The sequence below is a fragment of the Neovison vison genome, chromosome 11 (genome assembly GCF_020171115.1).
Source record: "Neovison vison isolate M4711 chromosome 11, ASM_NN_V1, whole genome shotgun sequence".
Classification (NCBI taxonomy): domain Eukaryota; kingdom Metazoa; phylum Chordata; class Mammalia; order Carnivora; family Mustelidae; genus Neogale; species Neogale vison.
The window spans coordinates 175,905,759-175,920,435 of record NC_058101.1 but is presented as its reverse complement, the minus strand read 5'-3'; the positions used below and the strand labels follow the sequence as shown (position 1 = coordinate 175,920,435).

Below are 14,677 nucleotides of genomic sequence, written 5' to 3'. Positions count from 1 at the left end.
AAAGAATACTCCTGCAGTCATTAAAAGGATAATAAAGACCATGATAAAATTACACCCCTAAACTCCGCACCTGAGATGGGATGGACCAATTCCTTAAAAACCACAAACCACCAAAACAATACATATAAAACAGATAAATAAGATAGTCATATAACTACTAAATAAACTTAACTGGTAATTAAAAATCTCCTCCCCCCCACACATAAATCCCCAGTGACTTCAAGGAAGAATTTTACCAAATATCTTAAGAATTACCATGTACTTGACACAACTTCTTCCAGAAAATAGAAGAGAAGGTAATACTTCCCAGCTTAATTTATTAGCCCAATACAAAACTTAGACAAATTCAGTACAAAAAAAGAAGGCTACAAACTCACAGACCAATATTTCTCACAAAATTTGATGACAACCACAAAACCAAAAAATTGTTAGCAAATAAACTCAGTCATGAATAAAAAGAATTATATATGAGGACCAAGCTGTAACTTTACTAGATATGCAATACTGTTTTAAATATTTGAACATCAATAGGTGTAATACATCATATCAATAGTCTGAAAAAGATTTATGTGATCTTATCAACTGAGGCAGAAAAAGCATTTGATATACTTAAACACCCACATTTTGATATTTAAAAAAAGATCTTAGCAAACTAGAAATGGAGATTGTCCTCAACTTTATAAAAAGTATGTTTAAAAACAACCCTACAACTAACATTGTCCTAAATGGTAAAAGAGTAAATAATTTATCCTTAAAATTGGGAAGAAATGAGGGTGTCTGTCCTCACTATTGTGATTCAACACAGTACTGTAAGTTGTAGCAAGCATAGAAAGGCAAAGCAAAGAATAGAAGCACACAGATTGAAAATTTTTAAAAAAATTTCATATTTGTAAATGACAAGTCTATGTAGAAAATCTCAAAGACTCTACCAAAAAAAAAAACACATACAAAAAATTATCATAGAATTAATATGTAACTTCAGCAAGTTTGTAGGACATGAGATTAAAACAAAATGCATTTCTAGATAATAACAAGCATATAAAACTTAAAATACAATACTATCTACAAATGCATCAAAGAAAATGAAATACATTGGTATAAGCCTAAAAAAGATGTACAGAATCCAAATGTTAAAATTACAAAATGCTAATAAAGACACATAAAGAAAGTCCAAACAAATGGAGAGACTCACTGAATTCATGGATTGGAAGACTCAACATAGTGAAGATGTCAGTTGTCCCCAAACAGATGCATAGGTTTGACATACGGTCTACCACAATCCTAGCAAGTTTGTTTGTATAACATAGAGCAGTTTAGTCTAAAATGTATATGAAGGGGTGCCTGGGTGGCTCAGTGGGTTAAGCCTCTGGCTTCGGCTCAGGTCATGATTTCTTGGCCCTCGGATTGAGCCCCATGTTGGGGGGGGGGAAATCTCTGCTCAGCAGGGAGCCTGCTTCCCCTCTCCCTCTGCCTGCCTCTCTGCCTACTTGTGATCTCTCTCTCTCTATCAAATAAATAAATAAAATTCTTAATAAATAATTAAATAAATAAAATTTATATGAAAAAACAAAATATCTTCAATAATCTAAAAATCTTGGAAGATAAGAATAAAGTTAGAAGAATCATTATTGTTTACATAAATGCTTAAATGCAAGTAAACTAGAGAAGACAGCATGATAGTGGCAGAATTATAGACACATAAAAGAACTGAACAGAATGAAGAACCCAGAAATAAAACCACAAAAATATGTCCCACTGACTTTCTAACCAAGATGCAAGAGCAATTTAATGTAGAACAGCCTTTTCTATCAGTGATGTTGAAAAAAAACACACATCCTCAGTCAAAACAATGAAAATGAATTCAAATCTCAAACCTTATACAAAGTTATATCAAAATGAACATAAAATTAAGTATAAATAAAATGATAAAAATTTTAGGAAAAAAACCAGAATCTTTAAGAACTAAAAATATACAAAATTCTTAGATTTGATAATTAAACCAACATTCATAAAAGGGAAAGTTGATAAATTAATCCTCATCAAATTTAAAAGCTTCTGATCAATGACGTACCTTAAGAAGAGGATAAAAAAATAAATTATAGACGAAATAAATATTGGCAAATGACATATCTAGCAAAGGACTTGTATTTAGAATATATGATTGCTAAAAAAGCAACAATAGAAACACAATCAATCCAATTAGAAAATGGGTAAAAGATATTAAAAAATTTTTCACAGAAGATGACAAGCACAAGAAAATATGTTCAACATCACTGGTCATTAGGAAAATGCAAATCAAAGTTACATAAGAAAATAATTACCTATCTATCACAATGCCTAAAATTTAAAAAAGAAATTGTGATAACACCAAGTGGTGTCAAAAATGCCCTTTTTATTTCTCATACATGACAGTAAAATGGTAGGCTACTCCCAAAAACAGGTTAGTAATTAAACAAACTGAGGGCTGCTGGAGGGGAGGTGGGTGGGGGGATGGGGACTAAGGAGGACATGTGATGTGATGAGCACTGGGTGTTACATGCAAATGATGAATCACTAAACTCTACTCCTGTAACTAGTAATACAGTATACGTTAACTAAATTGAATGTAAATAACATTAAAAAATAATAAATAAATAAACTCATACTTACCATAGGACCTGGCAATCATATTCCTGGACATGCATTCCAGAGAAAGTAAAAATTATATCCACATAACAACTGCATATGAATGTTCATAGAAACATTATTTATTTTTAATAGCTAAATCAGAAACAACCGTAATATCTCTCAATAGGTAAAGTGTGAAAATATCTAAACCTGGCATGGGAATGTAGTTGTTTAGAAATTCAATTTCTTAAACAGATTTCAAGTGATGAAGATTTTCTATTATTACTCCCCTCAATTTTGCTGAGCTGCCCTTTTCAGGGAAATTGTCCATTTCATCTAAATTACCAAATCTGTTGACATTAAGTTTCATAATATTTCAAAATATCATTTTATATTCTGTATGACTAATTATATCTCCCTTCATCCCTAATATTGATGTAAGTAGTTTTTGTCCTAGATTAGTCTTACTAGGGATTATTAATGTTATTAGTTCTTTTAAAGAACTAAATTCTGGACTTTAATTTTTTAAATCCTTTTTTTCTATCTCATTGATTTCTACCCTTATCTGCATTAGCTCCTTCCTCTACTATGCTTTAACCCTTTACAGAGTATTGCATTTTGTATTGGAAGGCAATTAATTTAATAGCAACCTTCCTTCATCCTCTTGTTGCTGTTTTAGGCCTTGGGGTAGGAAACAGAGGTGGTAATAGTATCTTTTAACCCTAGAGCTTGAGCCTTCTTCCTAGGATTAGCCTTTCTGGTCTCAGCTGAATGTCTGGGATTTTAGCAATGTCACTCCACTCTGCCCAGGCTGAAAATCCAACATCTCCCAGCACTGTTTGACAGTTAGTATTACCTTCATTTTACTCTCTGCTCTTCATAGAGTTTTAGCCAGCACACAGGCGGCCTAATCTTTAGTCAAGGGAATGAGGACAACTCCCCTCCCTGCAAAAAGTATCATACATCTGATGGCCCCTCTTCTCTGGCCAGTCCCAGCTGCTTCAGCAGCTCTGAACTGCAAATTCTTCACATTCTGTTTGGCTCCAACTCCTTATGCTATGGTTAAGACTTTATCCTCAGTCAGAAGGGCCACGTTGAATGTGACTCACCTTCTGGGCTTTTTTTTCTCTCAGGAAAAAACTTCCTGACTATTGTCAAATGTCTCCAAACATGTGTCTCATGCATTTTGTTCTGCTTTCTACTTGCAGATGCTGACAAAGACAATGTTGTACTAGTTACTTTATTTTTTATTTCATTATCTCTTAATTGCAATATAGCAATAGATTCTGACGCTTCACTTGCATTTACTTCTTTCTAATCTCTTCTCACAAAATACGAAATAAATACCAACAAATCAAAATTAACTTTCTCACACACTTAAAATTATTTTTTGAGTCCTGGGCACCTGGATGGCTCCGTCAGTTAAGTTAGCTGAGCCTTCAGCTCAGGTCATGATCCCAGGGTCCTTGGATCGAATCCTTCAGTGGACTCCCTGCTCAGCAGGGAATCTGCTTCTCCCTCTACCCTTCCCCTCTGCTCATGATCTCTCTTTCTCAAATAAATAAATAAATAAATAAATAAATAAATTTTTAAAAACTCGTTTCTTGATCCCTAGCTGCATTTTGGGATACAATGCAAACTCCTATGTTTCATAAGTGAACCTATTCAGATTCTGTACCCACTATGCTTTTGCATCCTCACTTTCCTTTCTATAAGGCACTTCGTTCGTTCTATAATGTCTTTCCACAAAGTGATTTCCACCACTTCCTCCACTGCTTAGGTCCTATGACATCTCAATTAAAATGGCTCTGTATTTAGGGGCTTCTTATTCTTAGCTCCGTAACCCACTTTCTTTCTCTCTCAAACCTCTCTCAATACTTCTGATGGATTAAAAGACCTTTTTGGATAAGAGTTTCCTGAGTTCCAAATATGAAAAGTAGTTACCACATTACATTTGGGCTTCTGACTGCCCAATAATTCTGTGGGGTAGAAAGCATTCTTTTTCTTCCTGCCAATGACACCTTGATGATATAAAAAACGTAAATCTACAGAGCATAAAGGAAAACGTACCTTTATAAATGAAGAATCTGGATACAATGTTCCTGATTTGTTGTATGCAAACACCAGGAAATGAGGGTCTAAAAATGACCTAATTCAACCAAAGTAATGATAGTTCATTGTAATATTAACAAAAATAAAATCTGATATTAAATAATTTACTCTCAATTTTACAAACTCCACAATCCAAAAGTTAAATGGACTCCTCTTTCCATTATCTTACATGCTTTCTGATAAGACATTTTGTATAAGAAAAAATAATAAGCAGTATAATCAGAGAGCAGTAGGGACACCATAATGACATAGATTTATGTATACTAGAAACCAGGATTTCCGGATTCCCATGGCAAAATTTTCTTTTAGATTCAATAATCAATAAATCTCATAGCATAAATATTTACTAATTTGTTACTATTTGCTAACAAGTAGCCAAAAATTGATAAACAAAAAAATATGCCTTTCCCATTATTTTTAATGAAATTATACTGTGGTAAAAACAACCCCCAAATTCTCAATGCTTTGAAACAACATTGAATGTTCTTCACAAGTTTATTGCAGGCTCAGCTCCACACCGACTTCATTCTGGAACCTGGGAAAAGACATATCTCCTACCCCCATGGAACCTATCTTTCTTGTAGCAGAAGGAGAAAAGAAATTATAGAACCATACAGTAGTTCTTAAAGCCTTTGTTTAGAAGCAGAAGACTAGTGTTTTGCTCAGATTTCATAAGCTGCATGAATTCTATAGACAAGCCTCATCTAAATGGTACCAAAGTGTAATCTTTCCACAGAGAAGATAATGATTGTTATGGAACAATCTGACCACAGTATTTATTGCCAGGAGACTACATTTTCTTAAGGATTTCCAATACCAAGGGGCAGTTCAAAGCCAGAATCAAACAGAGAATAGAGCACACATGGGGTGTGCCCATTCACCACCACTTCTCTTCCCAGACCTGCTTCCTCTTCTCTCATTCCTGACAGCTCTTCCTTTTCTCAATTCAAATAAGAAAACTAGAGAGCTTCCCAAACAAACAAACAAACAAACAAATAAACGACAACAACAACAAAACCCTGATATTTATCAGCTCATATTCCACATGTATTCAAGGGCAATGCCAAACGGCCTATGTTACTTTAGGTGCAAGTACCTGGAACATGGATTCTGGCCCAAGGGCAGAGCCACATTTTAGTAAGTAAGGAGGTGAACCATGAGAGACTATGGACTCTGAAAAACAGTCTGAGGGGTTTGAAGTGGCGGGGGGGGGGGTGGGAGGTTGGGGTACCAGGTGGTGGGTATTATAGAGGGCACGGCTTGCATGGAGCACTGGGTGTGGTGAAAAAATAATGAATACTGTTTTTCTGAAAATAAATAAATTGGAAAAAAAAAGTAAAAAAAAAAAAAAAACAACAAAGGAGGTGGTGGAAATGGGAATCCAGAAGCATCTGCCAGGAAAAGGAAATTCAACAGATTTCTGACAAGCATAATTAAAAGCATAAAACTCTAGTTTGTAAGTTCATTCACCCTGGGTACTCAAACATATACTTCTGCTTCTACACAAAACAACAAAAAAGTCTGCCTTAATCAGTGAATTAGTAGAAATACATATGACCACTCAGTGGAAAAAACAGCATCCAATGTAAGGAAAATGACCAACAAAAGGGCAGAAGGCAAAACCTAAAAGCAAGTTCCTAATGAAGTTGAATGAAGAAATTGGTTAAAGAAAATAATCATTATTTCAAGAGAAGTTTAAAAAGTTAATAATCTTTCAGAGCAGATCATTTCAAGAAAGAAAAAATAAAAAAGACACCCTGAAACTAAAATGATGACAGATGAAAAGAAATAATTCAATAAATGTGTCAAAGAGAATTTGTTTGCTAAGAATAGAAATAGAGTCCTAGTCAATAAAGGGAACACATTTTGCTACACATTTGCTATTTTGCTAGTAAAAAACACAGCCAAAATAAAGATTTGAAAATAGCAAAGGAAAACTATGCTATAGAGGGCAGATTCATAAGACCCAATGAAACCATAGATTTCCATAAAATTTTTTTAAAAATGTGTAGAGATTTAAAACTAAAATGAAAAATTCAGGATTTATCATATGTCAGGGAGGATTAATGTAACACCACACATACATACTGGAAAACTGATGTAAGATTAACTATATCATGTTATAAAAATTAATAGCAACGGAATAGGACTCACAGATTCTACCTACTGCCAAGATGTTATTCAATTATGAGAACAAAAAGGACATTTGCAAATAGGTACAGATCCAGAAAACATGCCATCTGCATATTCTAACTGAAGAAAACAATGTGCAAGTATATTAAATAAACAATATCTGAGTCAGCATAAAATTGCAAATAAAGAAATAGTGATAAAAGTTGGAAAACACAATACAGAACACAATACAGTTGTAAAATACTGAACTCCTCAGATTTATATCTTAAATATAAATTTTTAATACTACAGGAATATTATGACATATGTTCAGAATATGAGAGATACAAGAGAAAAATCTGAAAACCTATAAAAATAATGAATATAATGATACATAAAAATTTCATGTTTATAGCAATGAATCCCACAAACAAGGGGAAGGGGAAACCAATAGGCTGGGGAGCATATGTGCAATATTTAGAGCAGATAAATAAAAATTCCCACAATCTGATCATGGAGAAAAATTTAGAAAGAAAAGCTGTGGATTGAAATTACTCAAAAAAAATAATTAAAACTAAAAACCCAAAGGAAAAAAAAAAAAAAAAAAACCAGAGAGGAAGAAATTCAGTTAGAATAGTCAGTGAACATTTGAAAAGATTACTCTTAAACAATTAAAACATATTGAAAACATTATTTAACATAGAATAAAGGGGTACCTGGGTGGGTCAGCTGGTTAAGTGGCTACCTTCTGCTCAGGTCATGATCCCAGGGTCCTGGGATTGAGACCCACATCAGCTCCCTGCTGAGCAGGGAGCCTGCTTCTCCTTCTCCCTTTGCTATGTCCCCTGCTTGTGCGCTCTCCCTGTCTGCCCCCCTCAAATAAATTAATTAATTAATCATTTAAATAAATAAGATATTAAAAAATAAACAGGAATAAAGCATTAGCACATATTAAAACACAGTAGGGAGGGGAAAATGAAACCAGAGAGGGAGACAAACCATAAGAGACTCTTAATCTCAGGAAACAAACTGAGGGTTGCTGGAGGGGAGGGGAATGGGTAGGATGGGGTAGTTGGGTGATGGATATTGGGGAGGGTATGTGCTATGGTGAGTGCTGTGAATGGTGTAGACTGATGAATCACAGATCTGTACCCCTGAAATAAATAATACATTATATGTTAATTTTAAAAATTTTTAAAAAACACAATACAATACCATTTCTAATCTGTTAGTGAAAATAAACAACTGAAGATACTAGTTTTATTGAGAATATAGAGAAAAGCAATGTTTTTGAATGACTGGTGTGAATGAAAACTGGTATAAACACTCAAGTAAAAATGGGTAGAATATAGCATCCTGAGAATTGCATCATTTATAACCCATCAATTTCACTGATGCTCAGGATACCCACAATACACATTTTCCTGTCATAAGTATGGGTGAATAAATAATAAATGAGATATACTTGATAGTTACATATATATTTAAGATATATGAACTTATTTTGTACACATCAATATGAATGAATCTCAAAATATACAAAACATACAAAGTGTTGTACAAAAAGCACAACCCCAAAGCCAGAACCACATACAATAACATAATGAATATCTACTGCTCACCTTTCTGGGTCATGAGTGAGTAGTAATAATTGTTCTGCTAATGGTGGCCTGTCTTGCTCAATGGTCTGGGATTCATTCATTCATTCAGTTGAATGTTGAGTGATTCATTCATTCATTGGGATTCTGGATTTATTCATTCAGCTGAATGTTAGGCTGATCTAGGGATAATTAGGGTACCTTGGCTGTGCTTCACCTGTCTCTATCTTCCAGGAAGATGGCCCAAGCATATACTCAGGGGGATGGCAGAGAAACAAGATGGAGACCAAGAAAGAAGGAGAGCTTTTTCAAACCTGTGTTTGAATCAAGTCAGCTAACATCTTTTTGGCCAAAGTAAGTGACATACCCATAGAATAATGGGCTACATGATTTGCGGGGCCTGTGATGAAATGAAAATATGAGGTTTTTGGGGTTTGTTCGTTTGTTTACATGTTTGTTTTTCCCAGAAGTACTAAGACTCTCATGGCAGCAACATACAGGGCATTTCTAACCATGGGACTCTGAGGAACCCATATACCCATGAAGTTGTCCTTGTATAGATAAACTCAGATCCAAGAGCAGGGAGTGGGGAGGCTGGGGAAGATGTAAATTTTCCACCTCTTGATGACAGGAACTCAAATTATATGGCAAAGAGTGAAGATACAGGGAGAAATAAAGAATTGGGTCACTTTAGTAGTCCACCATACTAAGATAAACAAATTATATAGAGGAGTATTATGCCATTTAAGTCTATTTAAGGCAATACTGAAAACATATTCTTATTAATCTCTAGGCATACAGATGAATGAAGGGAAAATATGACAGAAGAGTATGTGTCAGTATCATAATTGTGATTAGCACTGGGGAGTGAAAGAACTGAATATGTCTGGGCAGGGGAATAATAGATTTCACTATCACCTATAATGTATACATTTAGAAAAATATATAAACAAAATGCTTACATGTGTGTCACTCATGGTGAAAACCTAATAGTTTATGATTTTCAGAATGTTCCTTTTTTATTTTTAATAAAAAGGAAAAAAGTTAATATAAAAATTTGAGACTAATATAAATTATGCACTTTGGGTGATAATGATGTGTCAATGAAGGGTCATCAATTACAACAAATGTATTGCTCTTGTGGGCATGTTGATAACAGAAGAGGCTCTAAGAATGTTGCTGTGAAATTAAATCAGTTACTACATGCAAATTGTTTAGAAATATGCCTGATAAGGAGTGCATGGGTGACTCAGTTGGTTAAGTGACCAATTCTTGATTTGGTCTCGATCTCAGGGTTATGAGGTCAAGCCCCATGTTGGGCTTCAAGCTAGGCATGGAGCCTACTTAAGATTCTCTCTCTCCCTCTCCCTCTGTCCCTCCCTGCCCCTACTACTCATTTGTACACACTCTCTCTAAAGAGAGAAAAAAAAAGAAAGAAAGAAATATGCCTGGCAATCGGTATATAAATGTCAGTTACTTTTGTTTTTATTTTTATTGTTATTATTACTATTACTATTATTACTGTTATTCATAATTCTTAATTCAGAAACCCATTTCTTGATATTGAACCCAAAGAACAAAATATCACATAAGAACAAACAAACAAGATGTTTATTGCGGGACTCTATAGTGATAACTCTTGGAACTAAACTCATATCTTAAAATACTACATACTATGTGTTATCTATTAAATTATTATTATCTATTAAATCTACTAATTATCTATTAAAATGATTTAAAATATATACACAGGGCAAGAAAGAAACACCATTATTAAATAAGACCTCTCAGTGGCAAAACAGTATTTCCAATTGTGTAAAAACAAACATTTTTGATCAGTTTCTATATGTTTTATCTAAGGGAAAGATGAAATTTAGAAAATGGTGGAAATATAGATACAAGATTATTGCTGGTTTCCACAAAGAGCAAAAGTAAAGAGCAGATTTAAGAGATTAAATTATATTTTATACCAAGATGAGAAAAAAAATGGTCCAATATCAAGTAAAATGCTAAAAGTCACATATGTATGTAAAATAACATGAAAATGAACAAAATTAAACATGTACAAATAAATTTATTCCCTCAATTATTGTTATTATGGTTATATTTCAAGGAGTTACATAGAATAATTTTAATCTATCTAATATACATTAATAGCCATATCATTAAATTAGAATTTGCCTCCAATATTAGACTTGAAATCTCAAGATAAAGACAAAATTTTAATCTGTCATAAATCACAAAGATATACATGTTAAATAAATACAAGAACCAAGCTCTTGTTTAGGCTCAATGTAGGGTAGTAATTGTAAAAATCAAAGAAACAAAAAAGAAGTGTATGAAAAGAAAACTGGCCACTTACTGTTTTTTAAGATGGAAAGTATATGTTTTCCTGTCAATTTGGATGACATAAGTGACCTACAGCAAAGTATTCAGAGAGAAAGTAATTAATAGAAATCTAAAGTTCTTAATTCAAAAGCCATAATTTCTTAAATTTAAGTACTCAATCATGTAAACAGATGGTATCACACATCTCAAAATTATATGTACATGTATGTTGCTATCTTTCTTCAATCATGTAATATATGACAGAATTAATCATAATTCAATGTAAATAAAATCAAGGAGTTTAAATCTATTTCTAAACTAAAAGCATCAGTCATTAGACTTTACTATCATAGTGAAATTTTATTTTATTTTTCTTTAAAGATTTTATTTATTTATTTGACAGAGAGAGAGAGAGATCACAAGTAGACAGAGAGGCAGAGAGAGAGAGAAGGGGATGCCAGATGCTGGGCTCAATCCCAGGATCCTGAGATCATGACTGGAGCCGAAGGCAGAGGCTTAACCTACTGAGCCACCCTCATAGTGAAATTTTAATTTAAAATGGTTACATTTTGATATACTCAGTAATCTTTGAAGAAACTTGAAGTATCTTTTTTGTACTTTCCTTCTAGCCCAAATAAATTGAAAATTAAAGAATACAGCACAGGTCGTGGGGAGCTAAGATGGCAGAGTAGGAGGACCCCTGAACACAGATGAATAACTATCAAATCATTTTGAATACCCAAGAAATCAATCCAAGGACTGCACTAGAGAGAAGGGGCCACATTGTGGAAGGTCCAAGGTGGGAAGCCATGGTTTAGGGGAGAACTAGGCTGCAGGTACTGCAGAGGGGAGGGAGCCCTGGCCACAAGGAGAGCCAAGACAGGAGAGGAGAGAGAGGGGCACAAAGGGGAGATAGCACAAGGAAAACATTTCCCCAAAGCCACTGAACGGGAAAATGAGAATGGCTGATTTTCAGGTTTTACAACCAGTGAGGCTCAAAGACTAGAGTTTTCGAGTCACTGGTGTGGTAGGTGTGGAGCCCTGGGGGTGCTGCAGTGCTCCTGTGGAGAAGGAGGCCAAATAGTTCAGGGAAACACAGCACGATCTGAGGATCCCTGGGCTGCACTGAAAGAGACCAGTCCCACTTCTTGGGGGTGTACTGGGGAGAGGCGGCATTGCCCCTTGCCAATGGGCACTATTACCTTCCCTTGCCCCTCATCTATGCAGAGTCACCCGCTGAAGGCACCCATTCTGGACACTGTCCCTTTGCTGCACTTTACTTCAAATTCTATGCCCCTGTGCTTTGTTGTGACTGCCCTTCTGGGATGAACCTGCACCGGTCCCAGAACAGTGAGACCCTGTCCCCAGAGGACCAGCACGGGTCCACACCAGCCCAGGTTCCTAAAGTTTGGAGTTTTAAAATTCAGGCAGCCTGCCTGGGACAGAGCCCAAGTTGCACTCTGCTGTCAGTCGGGCAGGAGGCCAACACAGACAGTGTGAAGGCAACAATCTGAGGGATGCCTGGAGCACATGAAGGGAGACTGTTTGCTCTTCTGGGAAGGCTTCCCGGGGAACAGCAAGTGTGAACTCCTCTCTCCGGGGACGAGGGAGCTCGCTGGTGTTATTTCTCTCTCCTGCATAAACTAGCTTCACAAGCAGCATACCAGAAACACTGACTACCTAAAATTCTTTTATATATATATATATATATATATTTTTTTTTTAAATATTATTTATTTATTTATTTGACAGAGAGAGAGAGATCACAAATAGGCAGAGAGGCAGGCAGAGAGAGAGAGGAGGAAGCAGGCTCCCTGCTGAGCAGGGAGCCCGATGTGGGACTCGATCCCAGAACCCTGAGATCATGACCTGAGCCGAAGGCAGCGGCTTAACCCACTGAGCCACCCAGGCGCCCCTGACTACCTAAAATTCTTACACCAAGCCCCATACCCCTGCCCTCTGCAGGTACGGCTTTTCTCAGGCAAGTGTACCTGAGAACCAGAGCAACAGGTCCCTCCCCAAAAAGACCAGCACAAACCCCTGCACCCACCAGGTCTACTGACCATAGAGTTCTGTAAAACTTGAGCTCTCAGGTCTCGTTTAAAAAGCAAACAAGAGCACACCTGGTTAAAACTTGCCTCACTCTGGCCAAGGTCCGAACATCCACCTCAAGCAAGGAGAAACTCTGCAGGAGAAGACTGACCTGAGGGAAAGAGCAGCCAAACAATAGCAGCAGAGTGCACACAGCATACCCCAGAGACACTTCCTGAAGCACCAGGCCCTGGACAGTGTGTGACCTCTTCTTCATAAAACCATTACTTTTAGGATGCAGGAGACCTGACAGGTTTTCCTCACACAGAGAAGACAGAGACCTAGAGGAAATGCCAAGAAGGAAGAATTCATCCCCAAAGAAGAAAATTAGAAAAGGTCACAGCCAGGGATCTAATCAAAGCAGATATAAATAATCGACCTGATCCAAAATTTAAAGGAACAATCATAAGGGTACTAGCTGGGCTTGAGAAAAGCATAGAAGACACCCGGGGGTCCTTTACCACAGAAATAAAAGACCTAAAAACTAGTCAGGCCAAAATGAAAAATGTAATAAACCAAGATTTGAAACTGAGTGGACGTGATGACTACCAGGATGGAAGAAGCAGAGGAATGATTAAGTGGTACAGAAGATAAAATTATGGAGAATAATGAAGCTAAAAAGAAGAGGGAAAGAAGGGGCGCCTGGGTGGCTCAATGGGTTAAGCCTCTGCCTGTGGCTCAGGTCATGATCTCAGGGTCCTGGGATTGAGCCCACTATCGGGCTCTCTGCTCAGAGGGGAGCCTGCTTCCTCCTCTCTCTCTGCCTGCCCTTCCTTCTCCTTGTGATCTCTCTGTCACATAAATAAAATCTTAATAAAAAAAAAAAAAGAGGAGGGAAAGAATCCAACGGGGTCCCCCTTTCAGATTAAAGAAAGTATCCTTAACTATAAGGACACTTTTCATCTCCCAGTCTTCTTCAGGAATCGCCTCAGCTACAAAGGGCCACCTCACACCAAGTCACAACGTTCTGAGATGGCCCACATTTAACGAGAACCCCCTCATCCCAGCTCCAGATATTGAAGGGCCATGCTAGCTTCCCATTTAGTTGAGACTCGATTGAGTCTCCGGCACCCCTCCCTCTTCCTCCTCCCCTCCCCTTCCACAGGGGTTCATCACAAGACCATAACCTAATAAAAAGGCTTCATAGGAATCTTCTCAAAGCCTGCATCCCAAAGACATAAAAGACATCCCAAAGACATAAAACAAAGACATTCTTCATGGCATAGCACATGGTCAGTGTAGGTAAATTTTCCACATTTGCAAAGAATGTGAATTTTGTCATTGGGTATCGTTTTCTGCAAAAGTCATTTTAAACTTTCTCATGTTCAGTCTTCTGTAAGCTTACAGATATTAAAAAGGTAGTTGATATCTCCCCAAATTATTGTGATAATTTTTTAATTTTAAATTTTTTAATCTGTAATTTTTGGCCTTACATATTTTAGAGCTCTGCTTTCAGGTACAAACAAACAGATTTAGTATGGTGGTATCTTCAGGATAGATTGATCGCATTGTCATTAAGGTACCTTTCTTCTCTTGAAGTGCTTCTTTAACTTTATCTGATATTATAGTTGCACCAGCTTATTTTTCTTTTTCTTTTTTTTTTTAAAGATTTTATTTATTTATTTGACAGAGATCACAAGTAGGCAGAGAGGCAGACAGAGAGAGAGGAAGGGAAGCAGGCTCCCTGCTGAGCAGAGAGCCTGATGCAGGGCTCAATCCCAGGACCCTGGGATCATGACCTGAACCGAAGGGAGAGGCTTAATCCACTGAGCCACCCAGGCGCCCCACCAGCTTATTTTTCTAATACTAAGACACCCTTCAACACAGAA

At 36.4% G+C, this 14,677-nt stretch overlaps 1 protein-coding gene across 1 annotated transcript in view; it reads right to left on the bottom strand.

Moving 5' to 3' along the window:
- Positions 1-14,677, bottom strand: part of LOC122890375 (A disintegrin and metallopeptidase domain 3-like) — a 120,380-nt gene that overhangs the window by 101,854 nt on the left and 3,849 nt on the right. Inside the window, exons 3-4 of the mRNA XM_044225999.1 lie at positions 10,792-10,847; positions 4,678-4,756 (exon numbers count right to left, since the gene is read on the bottom strand). Coding sequence (XP_044081934.1) covers positions 4,678-4,756; positions 10,792-10,847 — 135 coding nt within the window. The remainder of the gene's footprint in view (positions 1-4,677; positions 4,757-10,791; positions 10,848-14,677) is intronic.